Genomic DNA, 14,023 nt, shown 5'->3' with positions numbered 1-14,023 from the left:
TACTGTTTATGTTCGCAAACTTTCCTCAGTCAATGCTGCTGTCAAGGAGATGGAGACACAATCTGATGACCTAAGCAATTGTGTTTCATCTGAATTTACAGGAAATCTCAAACAGTCTTGCCTCAGTTAAACTTTTTATTTCTTAGGCTGACCGACGGATGACAAAAACAGCATAAGGCGTCGACTGTTCTTCTCTCTCCCTCTCACACAGTTTGTCTAATACTGGCAATCAACGTTGGAAAAATGTCTGGAAACCCTGGAACATCTGCAAAACTAGCAAATTAAACTGGTAATTAATTCTTCTGCTGTCTTTTGGCAAGACAGTGTTCACTGTAAAATGTGTTTACATGAGAGTGAGGGAGGGGAGGGGGGATTAGTATGGAGAAATGTGCTTCAAAAAGTATTCCCTTTGGCAAAACTACAGAAGTACAAGTGAACTGGAAAGATAACACACAGGGACATTGGATCACATTGACAGATGACTTCCAGCACACCACGAAAAAGAACGAGGTGGTCGTGTCATTAAATTACTTAAGACATTTTTAATAGTTCTGTGTAGCAAACAGAATGATTATGTGCATTATTCTGTATACATAGAGCAAAAAAACATCCCGTCTCATCATTCACATACCTTAAAATAATTAACCGTAAAAATTCATATAGAAAACAATCTCTTTAAAAAAAAAAAATTAACGAACAAAAGGAATGACTAAAATTAGAAAACAACAAATATTCCAGTGATGTTGTGATATTCCGTTCATGTTTTAAAAACATCCTCTTTGATGATGAAAACGGCCATCTTTCAGTATCGTACACATGCGATCACCTGGCACTGTCCACCTTAAGAGACGGGCAAAATTATAAAACAGTGAACGGTTGAACTACAAGGTATTTTGTGCTTGGGAGCTAATTATTCTGTCTTACTGGTTTAATATGCAGCACCAGCACTTGATCAGGTCAAGGATCTCTACACCTTCTGTACCTGAAGAACCTCCTTACTGTTTACGTCGTTTAATAATCGATTCATCAAGGTTTTCCTCAATCACAGGCAAACTGAGGCACTGTTCCTGAATGTGTGGGTTGATAAAGGCTGGTAGGTAGTTTTTAAATCCTGATGATCCTCGCTCGGTATCGGGGCCGGAGTACATAGAACATTATTGTTTGCATAGTTATAAATATTGCATGGAGCAGCTGACATCACCTCTCAGGGTTCCTGTCAGATGTTACACCACCGCATCATGGCAACACGTCTGCGGATGGCGACTGAATACAAGCGAGAACAAGGCCCGACATTCAACGCCGACTGTTGCAGTCCAGTGGGAGGGAAAGTGGGTGAGCAACACAAACACACGTGCTTGTCTCAGCAGTTTTTGGGCAGTTTTCCAGTGTGCCATATCCTCAGCAGAAAAACCGAAGCCATTTCTGAAACCTAGGATTTATGACGGCATGGCGGGCACCACGCAGTAATTACAGAGGGCGACAGGCACGCATGCACTCAACCCTAAAGACACTGTAGGAAATCGAACGTGCACACAAAACTAAATATAGGTGGCTTATTTCACACACTCATTCGCAAACACACAGGCATGTAAACCGCTCAGGATAGATTTTGTATGGTAACACCCTTTTATAAAAGCAATGTTTTTTTTGGTTTAACTGGCTATGGGAGAACTTTCTCCTCCAGGCTTTACTTCCCTCTAGAGTTTATATATTCATGTTCATGGATGAAGACAGACTTTCTTCATGTGACTGTTGTGGGCACGTGTGGTAACTCATGTGAAACCTAAAAATCCCAGAATAAATCCCGCCCCCCCCCACAAAAAACAACACCCAGGTGATGACTGCTGTCAGACGGTGCATACAGCAGCCCAGTGAACTGTGACTGTACTAAACCTGGGAGTGAAATGACAAGACTTGATTTGTATTGGTTGGCACTTTCTTTCAGGAACACAGCAAAAATGATTAACATTTACAAACAGTAACATACAGTATATCATACAAATATAATGACGCAATATGTCACATAGGTAAAAAACAGAACACAAGGGGAACAAGGGGAGAGTGGCCTTGGTCAAGAACATCCAGCTGCAGGACGTGCCTAATTCCAGACTTTCCCAATCTAAATTTGGAATTTGGAAATAATGTCAAAAAAGTGTGGATCCCTCCTGAGTAAGTCTTTGGAATCGCTCAAGATGCCCTTTGTTGAATGACAGGTGAATCAAGTCAAGCAGAAACAAACAAAAATACATGCTGTAACAGATATGTGCACATGGTAAAGAAACAATTCAATCTTTATGACGATGGCAAATATCCAAAAGGTTGTTGCGGGACATCCACAGAGTTGTGGCTGAGGTGAAAGCCCTGCCTTTTATCCTTCGCCACTCTCTGATCTTCCACAAGGCGCAGTCAACGCTACCTTAAACGATGGTCCTGTTTTCTTTGAGCTAATCTCAGATTGATGTTGGCCCCTGGAATGGCTATGAAATGCATCTACGTTTGGATATCACTGACCGTGTTAAAAAAGAAAACGTTCTGCCCTGGGTATCTAACTAGACCGAGAGGGAGTAGCTTCCAGTAACTCCTCTAACGACTCCGCTCCTTCTAGTTTAGGCCCTTCGTCCTCCTCCGTCTTTTTCTTCTTCGCGAGCAGTTTGCTCGATGAAGGTGTGTCTTCTTGCATCAGCTCTTTGGCCAGGATGTTGGTCACTGCTTGGCCAGCTCGTCGGTGGTTGGCTGAGAAAGAGAAGACCGAGAGAGTGAGACAAACAAATGCAGGAGCCACAATATTTAAGACGTCAAGTTTGTAACAAGTCCATACAGATGTCAGTGCATGCCATGAAGCAACACATCTGATGTACGTGCAAAAAAATGTTAGACAGGTACTCAACATTTTCAAATCTGTGCCTCCAAGAACACCATGGCCTTATGTTTTGGATGATAAGACACAACATGGATGCTCTCTTTCTTTGAAATACACAGATATATATTTCAGTGAACCATAACGGTTTAATGGTGTGGCTGCGTACGTGGATTAGTACGACATCTGGAGAAATGCACTGCTAATGTCAGATTAGACTCAACTTGATCTTGACAAAGTGGAAAGAATCACGAAGGATAAGAGACATTGATATGAAGAGGAAGTGGGGCTGATGGGATGAGTATGGAAACGCAAAGGAGGAAAGGGTAAAACGAAGGGTGAGACACCACGAAGAGCGGCATTATTCATCCCAAGATTACAGGGGCAGAGATGACTGGAAATTAGACGAACAAGGACAGAGAGATGAGATGGAAGCAATGATGGAAGGAAGGAGAGAAATAGATCAGAGAAAAACAGTAGATGCAGTGAGGAAAGATAAGAGATGCACAGGGACACAGAAACAGAGTGAGTGTGACAGATTGTGCCCTAAAGGATGCTGGCGTTTTTATTCTTCCACCTGCTTACTCAGTTTTTACACACACACACACACACGCACACGCACACGCACACGCACACGCAGATCTCTCTATCCTTTACCACTCTTCACTCTCCTGTGTGGGAGGACTGCTGTGCAGCAGCGGCCATTTTGAATTATATAGGTCAGTGGGAGATTTGTTGTGTGTTTGGCTGGTCTGATGTATATGTTCAGAACTCAGACGTGATGAATAAAGGGTTAACATCAGTACAGGAGACACATTTGTTATCATCAACACATTTTGATTAATGTGAAGAAAAAAAAACAGGACAATCAAACGAGCGTCTTCGATGCAAACCAAGAGCAAGACACATGCAAACGAACCACGGTAACACAAACAGCAAACCGAACACATGGTTCTGATGGAGCAAAAGAAAATAACAACCACACACACAAATACAAGTTACCTAACAGGTCTCCAGAACTAGTTGGGACAAAGACACAATTGAGTCTGGAAAGAAAGAGGAGATTTAGTCACGTTCACAGTTTACTTCTCTTCTTTAGATGCAAAACTCAGCTGAGCAGATCAGCACAGACAGCTGGGGTGTCAAATTATCATCACACACACACACACACACACACACACACACACACACACACACACACACACACACACACACACACACCCTTTCTCATAAACTAACTAAATTATGCAAATGACCCAAAAAACGAGAAACAGAGTGTGCGTCAGCGCGGGTGGGATTCTATGCGTACTGTGCTAAGCTTGTTCTAAAAAAAAAAAAAAAAAAAAAAAAAAATCCAACCCGCAGAGAAAAGCTCTTCAAAGGCTGTCAACCCAGCTCCTCTCCTCTCATCCTCCTCCGTTGCCTCTTGAGAGAGAAGACAGAGAGGGGGATACGACTCAGGATCAGAGCGTTGTTGCATTGGATGCAACATAGGTGAAAAATGTATTTAGACAGAAACCTGCAGATCAAAGTAATGACAGGAGAATTCTCAGATAAGATTTGCAAATTCTCTCAGGATTTAAATATAGCTTAAACACATGAACTCAAACAGCCTCAGAAGCAAATAAACCACCTGCTAGACATGTTTCAAATATCACATTGCATTGATAACACATCCAATAAAGAAGTACATATATCATGTACAGAATACTATTGTTTTAACATGCAAAATAGTTTTCTAGAACAGCTGGGCACCTAAGTTTGTAGTTAATGTTACTAAAAGAGGTTGTTAATATTGCATTTGTCACATTAAGAACACACCAGACTTATTCTTTAAAGGATTGCTTTGGGGGGAAAGGAGATAAGCTAATAAATTGCCAAGTTACCATCCATTGGAAATGAAATGGAATGATCTTGCAGCTCGTAGCTTTCAGATGAGTCTAACACAACAAAGAAGTACTCTCTTCTGCGGACATTAAAGACAGTTGTTAAATAAGTCATGTGGCTCTGGAAGGAGCCGTCTAAAGCCTGAGAACTGGGAACTTGACCCACGCTGGGGACTAAAAGTCAGGATATCCCAGCCTCTGCTGCTTCGATTTGCACCCCTCTTATGGTTCAAATCCATCCCTCGCGAGCCTCTCAACCTTGTGATGTGCAGTACAAAAATTGCCGGAGTACCCCTTTAATACGTGGCACTACAAACATAGGAAATACTCAGCAAGCGTCTGCAGAAACTAGCTGTGATGTTGACTAAATGATCCATGGACTTGGCATGAAGCCTAGTGCAGCGGGAGGAAATGAGACTCACAACAAAGACTTTTGGGGCTTTGTTTACTGGTGGGCACAAGTTTCAATGAGTGTTTTTGCACATTGAAGGCAATCAGTGGCACAAAGAGTGAAGTGAATCATCATCTGCAACACATTACAGTCCAGGAGACTAAATAATGAGTGCCTGATGAAGGAAGGAAGGAGCGCTTTGTTGTACAGTGTGTGTGTGTGTGTGTGTGTGTGTGTGTGTGTGTGCTGACCTTACGGAGGGAAAAATACAGAAACAGGGAGCAGAGTGATGAGAGAATTTGCAGTCATGTGGGTTTAGCGCAGCCTGAGATGTGAAGCTAATAGGAAACAGCTCAGTGGCTTTAACACTTCCTCTCGGATCGCAGATAATGCCCACCCTGTCACTTAATAAACAGGAATTCTGCATGGTGTGATTCTAACGGCTGACAAGGAAGCAGCCATCTTTATTCTCTAAGCTTATTGTCAGTACAGCAGCTGCAGCACAGCCCCGGTCACATGACAGCATGCTAACAGTGCCAGGGACTACCTAGCATGATGGTATATTTGCAGATGTAGGCTGGACCTCCATCAGTGTCTCCATCTTAACGGGGACTTGGATCGCCCTCCTCTGGCTAGGCTGCGTAATAGACACTGCTGCTCTGCACTGAAGGACTGTGGGAAAGTGTGACGTCATCTAGCACCACTAGTGGCTTGTGTCGTGTGTCGGTATTGATGTGCAAGGATGCCTTTCATGTCGCCGAATGGGCTCAACTGGTGCATATGTGTGGCTTACTGGCATGTATTGTCTCAGTGATTAGTATGCATGTGACATCACCACTGCTTCAGTAATGACATGATAGATGAGTGCTTTCCTATTGGTCTGAATCATCTCCTCCTGTGTGTGTGTGTGTGTGTGTGTGTGTGTGTGTGTGTCTTTGTTTGTGTGAACATCTGTGAAAGCAGTGATCTCTATAGGGGGCTTTTTTTATTTTTTGTTGTAGGAGTGGACCGTCTGCAGGGCCAGCGTGTGCCTCTATTGTTGCTATCCCCTTTATCTCCAGCTCTCTGTTCTGATTGGTGCTCTGTCAGCTCGTTGCTACAGTGATTGGTTGTTCTGGCAAGGGTCGTGACCCAGCAGATGGGTCTATAGTGAGTGTTTAGACACGTCATTCCTCTACACACGGGTGCCCTTAAATTACTTTAAACAGATGCATGCGTAAAATAGGCTAATGTAGCCAAAGTGACAAGTCTGTTTTCATACAAAATGACAGAGACAGACCACAATTTAGTCAAGCAGAGAGCCACAGTGTGATTGTGTTTTAAAAACTATGCAAGGCTGTCTGTCCTCTGGAACGTAACATATCTGTTTGGGTGTATGTGTTGGTATGCAAACATCTATGTGTGCCTTTGTATCGGCATGCAAGCATCTGGTGTGTGTGTTTTGTCTGTATGTGTTTATGGAGGGGGGGGGGTAGACAACTGAGGGTAGACAGCTGAGGGTAGACAGCTGAGGGGACCCCATTCAGTCTCATTCTACACAACCAGAAAGCTGGGGTGTAGGTCAAAGGTGAGGAGGTATATAGCCTCCGCTGCCTCGTGGCTTTCCATTCAGTCACAATGTTGTGGCACAATAAGCATGACAACACACTCAACAGGCCCTTTACACAAAGTTGGTGACGTTTAGTCGCCACAGCTGTGAAGAGAGGAAAGGAGGAGGAGGGGAACGGACGGACACACTTCACACAATGAAGACCCTGACATGACAAATGTATGTGCCGTTTTGTATCCACACATTTAGAAAGGTTACACATAGCATCCTAAAAACATAATTTGAAAACTACGTAACGCATCTATAATATCATTGAAAGTTAATACAAGTGTTACCTTTAGATTGGCGACTTTGAAAGGTAACTCTCTGTGTATTACATATGGACATAAAGTAAAAGTTCACTGGTGTTTTGACCGACATGATAATAAGTAGATATTTTTCACATTTGGGGGAACCTTTATATAATGCATTATTCAATTTAATATTAATACCCCTGCAGTATTATGTCTTATGTGAAATGGGCATCTGGAAACTAAGCTCAATACTCAGACACCTGAATTCAGACTTGATTAGCCTAAGCACCTGTTTTAATGCATTACAGTGATTATGTTGGGATGTCAGGCAATGAAACCCTGTTTTAATGGATGGCTTCATTGCTACGTTGTATGCTAAGATAAATCATGACCCCTCCACTACCGCTTTACTTATTTATAGATCATTCAAGTGGATGAACCTTTGTTTTGTGTTTGCACAGTCATTACATGACAACTGATCAGTAATACCGTTGGACACAGAGTTCAGATCAATTGTATTTTAACTGCATTGAAAAGCAATTAAATGAGATTAGATAAGCAACTGATTGAACTGGCCTCAGTGCTAGTGACAAATTTCATCTGCAGCTATTGTTCCTATATAACAACCACAGAACAAATTAAGTCAGACTTTTCCTCAAATCTAAATATCTTTTCTGTTCTGTACGCAGAAAATGACATCGACTCATTACACGTTACAGAGTTAACACTAGAATACTTTGCATTCATCCATGAGCTGGACAGAGGAGTGTTTCTAAGGGTCTGTGACCCCAGTGATGTCAGCTATGTATCAGTCGAGCCAGAGGCAGGATGTGCCTCCTCCTAGTTCACCGCCACTAAATTAGGACCTCTGACTCAGCCAACTAGTCACAGAGGACTTCCTGGGTGTACGACACACAGTGGGTAACTGAAAAGGAGCGGCCTCTAAACATAAGTGAAGAAAATATAAACTCCTAACAAAGCTGAGATTGCCCAAATACCACAGCAGGGCTTCACACCCTCCACATCCACCATGGAAAACCTTGAACTTTGGCAAAAGAAAACAAAAAATGACAGGACGGAAGGAAAAAAGGAGACAGGGAGGAGACGCAGAGCAGAGATGTGACACATACAGCCATTTATATTTCCCCTCTCTTTCCTACCACAGACAAGTGTGTGGAGGGAGGAAGGCTTTTCTTTCTCTCTTTCAAACACATGTTAAGGTATTTCCTGTTAGGAGTGGTAGGTGGCCAAACAGTATTATGGGTGACTGACTTGAGCACTCAAGTGGGCCCCATTTTCTCTAATACAGCACTCCTTTCCCATGCTTCTCCCTCCATTTCCCAGTCAGTTTAGCGGTGACGAAGTTCGCTGCACCTTTTTGCCGATTTTCTCAGCGTGACTTAGGGTTGCAACAGTGTCGTGGGTTTATTACTTCTTCCAAACCCCGTTTAACTGCTGTGGACAATTACTGCTAACAGGCTATATAAATGCATTCAGTGATTGAACGGAAGAAACATGAAAGACAGCAAGAAAGAACGACATAAAAGAGAAAGAAAGTGTGCAGTCTATCCTCCGGCGCTACACTATTCCACTCTGGAGCTTCACATCTGGCTTCTATTGAGGGAGGTATAGAGTTACACACACTCTTCCCCAGCCTCTCTTATGTGTGAATACTCAACCCACACATGAGTGCATGTGAACACACACACACAGGCTCTCTCTCAGTTAATGGGCAGCGGACACTTTCCCTACTCACATGGCTACACACACGTTTCCTAACACAAGGTATCATATTACAAAGGCACTATGCTAACAGCTCACAGCCTCATGCTCATTAGTATGGTCTTACGAGGACATATTATCCACAAAATGTGCTACAGATACAATTTCAAAAACAGAAAACAAATAGAGAGAGAAAAATACTCTAGTCTCCATTCTTTGATAAGTGAACTGGAGTGGGCAGTGGGACACACAGCAGAATAAGTAGCTAACTAGATTACTGGCCTGATTCCAAGAGCTTACAGCCTGAACAACATGGCCTGAATGAAAATCAATCCAGACTGAATTTGTGCTCCAGAGTATGTCCTCATATACAGTACACGGCCTTTTGGCTGGCCCAGTAATGAAAACACTGAGTTCCAATTGTGGGGTTCCGAGATAAAATGGAAAACAGATCGAGTTGAATGATTTCGATACCATAGATTTCCTCATGTATTTTCATGTAAATCACATGAAAAAATATTCTTCACATCACACTAGTTTCTCCACTAGTTGTGCACGTTTAAACTCAGATTAATGGTGAGCGTTTTCTCCTCGTCTTTAGCAGATTCATGCAACATTCTGCGTGAAGCAAGTAACAAAATGTAAAACACATTTTTGAGTGAAGGGGGACTGAAGATTTGTATTTCCTTCATACTTTAGCTAGTTCTTCAAATATGTGTGGCCTACTATTCACTTATGCCACTTCCTGAAACGTTCTTACCACACTCTGGTTATCCTCCTTAAATTGATATTCCTCTTATATTTTCCTATTCCACAACCACACCCTGTGCAGTTGTTTCTCTCTAAAGTATCTGGCTGCCCACACCCTCCTCTTAGCACCCTCCCTCTTCTTCTGTTATTGTGCCAGCCATTGGTGGAATTTGCTTTGCCCCCCTATAACCTTAGCCAGAGAATGCAAACACAACCCAAAGTCTCTGAGCCATGCAACATATGCAACAGAGACATGGGAAACAGAAACAAATCTGCTGCTGTGTGCTGACAGAAAGATAGAGACAGAGAGGCAGGAGATGGAACAAATGAGTCTCATATGCTCCACGTGTCTCAGCATAGTGTGCGTGATGGGAAAAGAAATCTGTAAATCAAGGAAGACATGACACTTTGAACCATCTGCATGTTTATGAAGACAAATTACTCTGCTTGTATATAAGTACCTGCTTGCCGTGGTCCTCTCTTTCTCCTGAAAGCAGCACCGGACTGCAGCGCCTCCAACAGGCCATCCATGATACCAGTTTCATCACCCTCTGTAAACATAGAATCAAAAATGCATCAACAAACGCTGGACAAAATAAACATGTGAAGTCACAGATTGAACTTTTATTTATGTAACACACACACGCCACTCCATTATAATAACCAGTTTATGCCAATTGGATACAACCTTGTAATTTTTATTCTCAACAGCAGGGGAGAGATTGGTGGTTTTTCTAAACCCTCTACGTATGGCTGTTTCTCTCAGACACACCAACACACACGTGGGCAGGGAGATTATTTACCAGCCACGTGGCCACGTTGGAAAATTAGCTACATTAACCCAGATAGGCAGTGACCTAGTTCAGCTACCGTCTCTGCTAGGGGCTACACGCTGCACTTTCTGGGAGGTAACCTCCATAACACAAAAACACAGTCACACCCACAGAGACAAACCACCTCATCATCATTAAATACTACATGAATGTGTAATTGTGGCTTATAGTTAAAAGGGTGCTGACTGGAGAGGAACACTGTATCATGCATGTGTACAGGTACAGCTTGGGTCTTGATGTTTGTTTACATCCATGTTTGTCTGGTGGTCTTAAATCAGAGATCAGGGGAGGAAGTCCAAACTAGGTGGTTACTCCAGGGCAATGCTGCTGTGTGTATTAGTGTGTGCATTTGTAAAGATTTCTGTGGGTAGGATTCAGTGGCACATCTCAGCACTCAGGCAGCTGGTTTTAATTATGTCTATTTTAACCTGAAAGGAGACAGAGGGGTCTGGAACAGGGGGCTGTGATGTTGGGGGTTAAAGGTTTATGTCTTCACCTCCCCAACCCCCAAACACACTCACACTCACACTCACACTCACACTCACACACACACGCACACGCACACACCCACACAACATCTAATCTGGCAATAAGCCATGAAGCAGATGGCCTGTGGTCTCGCCTGTCACGTCAGAGAAAGTCTCCCTCACACACTCCAGAGACCTTTCACAACTCACATACACCCCTCAATGTCCATATCCTGGAACTGCACACAGAGACCAGAAATATGTAGGCCATGTGTTTCTCCTTCCGGGGGAAACACATCTGGTACATTTCCACTCACACTAATCACATGGTTGACGTAATTGCGTATGGTGGAAGCAAACAGATACACAAACCTATTTATGAATATGTACCGGAGGCGATAGAGGGGCTTAACAATGACCTGCCTGTGTATAAAACAGTGAACTCCCAACTAAAACCTGAATTCCCCAGGGCCAGTGCATCATACAGCATCATACATACAGCTCTTAAGTGTTTTGTGTGAGTGTGGCCTAGGGCAACACTATACATTAAAGCCATATACAAGTCCTTTTTATCACAAGGAAGCTTTACAATGTTTAGTTAGTTATTAGAAACGGGGCTAATAATGGGGGAAAAACACTTATTGGGTTCACTTGTTGAGACTTTTAAATTCACATGAGTCTGCTGTGGAACAAGCATACAGTTAATAGTGTTATTATTAACTTTCAATACAAAATAACTATTGAAATGGACTCAACACGGTGGTGGCACAGTCAGACTCAGGACAACAATCGAATGGATCGGTAGCAGCACACACACATTTGTGTACACACACACACACACACACACACACACACACACACACACACACACACACACACACACACACACACAGTTCATTATACAAACAGCGAGGTATTGACTGAAGCAAGTAAGAACATAAGACGGATTAATTAGTGTAATAGCATTATATCATCCGCTTTTAAAGATGTCTCTTTGGATCTGATCTCCATTGAATGTAAACACATTGACAAATCTTATCTGGCACACATACACAGACACACACAGACAGAGGGAGGAGAGCATCTTGTGTGGAGCAGTAGCACCCCTAATGGTCGTTCACACAATGACAGATGAGGACATGAATGGAAAATTTTAGAGAGAACATAAGAGTAACTACAAACAAAGAAAAAGAAAAAAGGGGGGGCATAGAATATGAAGGTGAAATAGAAATAGAAAGAAAAGGTGTAAAAGTGGGTTGGCATGTTAATTCCCATATCCCATATTCTATATTCCATATAATGTGCCATGATCTGTCCCCTCTTTCACAGTGGCCTGGAGTGAGGCAGGCGACCCAGGCTTATCCCATCTCATCCACTCAGTCACCATGTGCTTTTCTCCTCTCCCCCGCTTACCTCCTGAGACAACAACACAGTCTAATCCTCAAGAGAGCATCTGTTGCCCTACTAGCCTCCTTCCCTCCCCCACACTACTCCCTCACTTGCACTCTGTGTAGAGCACGGGCACACCTAGTGGCAGTTCCCATAACAGCATCAGTGAGGTGAGGGGGGAGTGTAAACTCAGCCACATGCATAACACCCACACTCACACAGACAGTCTTTTACAGACAGTACTGACACCTAGCTGTAGAAATGAGAAGACATCTTTCTAAAGATAAGTGTATTTCATTAGTAGTAGAAAGAATGTATCAGATCAAACTAGAGCAGAGGTCATACTTGAAGCACAGATGGTGAATGTGAACTTTAATGGCAGTCTGATACCCTGAATCCTGAATGTGCATGTTTCTCAAGAGACAAATAAAGCCAAGTAATAGCAGAAGCACATATATAGTGAGGCTGCACTGGATGAGCGTCTCTCTGTCTGACTCTCACAGGAATGACAAGGCCACAAAGTGCAAACACACACTGACCTTCCAGGCTTCAACCAACAACTGCTATATTATGTTTATCAAGGGACAGAAAGTGAGAGAGAAGAACATTCAGGGAATCCATGAGATAGGGAGGGTATGTGAGTTGATGGGTGGGTAACTGAAAGAAAAAAAAAGGGAACAAAGGAGATGCGAGCGTGCGAAAGTCTAGCTGCTGAAAACAACCTTTGTGTAGTAGTCATCCAGTATCGTGGTTATAAACAAATGCAGAACAAAAACCAGGTGTTTGTATGCCAGATGAATATAAATAGGGGGTTGTTAAATGACTCCGGTGTACAGGGGCAGTCAAATATGCCACCTGTATGTAAATGATCTCTAGCTCACACACACACACACACACACACCCACACACACACACGCACGCACACACACACCTCTGAAGCACTATTATGTTTCATTCGTGCATGCCTCTCAAAGCTGAAAATGAAATTTGACTACCCCTCTTCCCACCACAAAATGTCTTTTCCATACTTTAAACAAGGACAAAATATTCCAAGTGGAGCCTCGGTGCTTGCTGTTTCTTTAAGTGCCCTTTAAATGAACGACAGGCGGAGGGAAAGGAAAAAAAAGAAAGAAGAGGGAGTGATGGAACAAAAGCAAGAAAGAGAGGAGAAGCCAGCTGGAACATGGAGCACTAGGCAAAAGGCTAGAAAGACTGTTTGTAAAAGAGGTTAACAAAACGGACACAAACACACACAAAGCGGAGGAACACTTTGGCCAAAACAAGGTTCTCCGACACATAGGCAAGGCAATAGAGAAGAAAAAAGAACAGCTATTTTGTAACACATACACAAATACACAGAGCACACTGAGACCAGCTAATTTTGTCTGTGGAGTCCCAGGAGAACATGTAGCCAGAGTGAGGAGGAATGTACTGAAACTAGGTCACAGTCTAAGAGAAGGGGGAAAGTGCCTGTGCAGAACCGTGGGCCTGCAACGCAGGATTTCAGTGTCAACTGTGTGTATATGGGGATGAGAGTGAGAATGTGTGACATTATGCCGCTGGCAACAGCATCTCATAGAAGAGTGGAAACACGTTTTTGGTGATAAAGAGATTTAGGTTGTCTTTTACAGAAGCAAATTCCCCAATTCCCCGATTCACCAGCGGAGTGAAAAGAGGTCAGATGGTTCTTATTTACATCCTCCTTGTCCTCACTCTCTGTGGAGCTTATTGTTTACTGCTTACTTCAAAACACAAGTCATCAACATTAGATTAACTCCGGTCCATGAATACTGATGGGTTGTTCTTTCTTTCTCACACACTCAAACACACACACACTCAAACACATACACACACACAGACACACACACACACACACACACACACAA

General features: G+C 42.9%; 1 protein-coding gene across 1 annotated transcript in view; it reads right to left on the bottom strand.

The window, feature by feature from the left end:
• Nucleotides 1-522: 522 nt before the first annotated feature.
• Nucleotides 523-14,023, bottom strand: part of diaph1 (diaphanous related formin 1) — an 84,328-nt gene continuing 70,827 nt past the window's right edge. Inside the window, exons 26-27 of the mRNA XM_084009913.1 lie at nt 9,910-9,999; nt 523-2,733 (exon numbers count right to left, since the gene is read on the bottom strand). Coding sequence (XP_083866039.1) covers nt 2,546-2,733; nt 9,910-9,999 — 278 coding nt within the window. The 3' untranslated portion in view covers nt 523-2,545. The remainder of the gene's footprint in view (nt 2,734-9,909; nt 10,000-14,023) is intronic.

The sequence above is a fragment of the Eutrigla gurnardus genome (genome assembly GCF_963514095.1).
Source record: "Eutrigla gurnardus genome assembly, chromosome: 5".
NCBI lineage: Eukaryota > Metazoa > Chordata > Actinopteri > Perciformes > Triglidae > Eutrigla > Eutrigla gurnardus.
The sequence above is the reverse complement of the archived record's forward strand: the minus strand, read 5'-3'. Positions and strand labels throughout refer to the sequence as shown.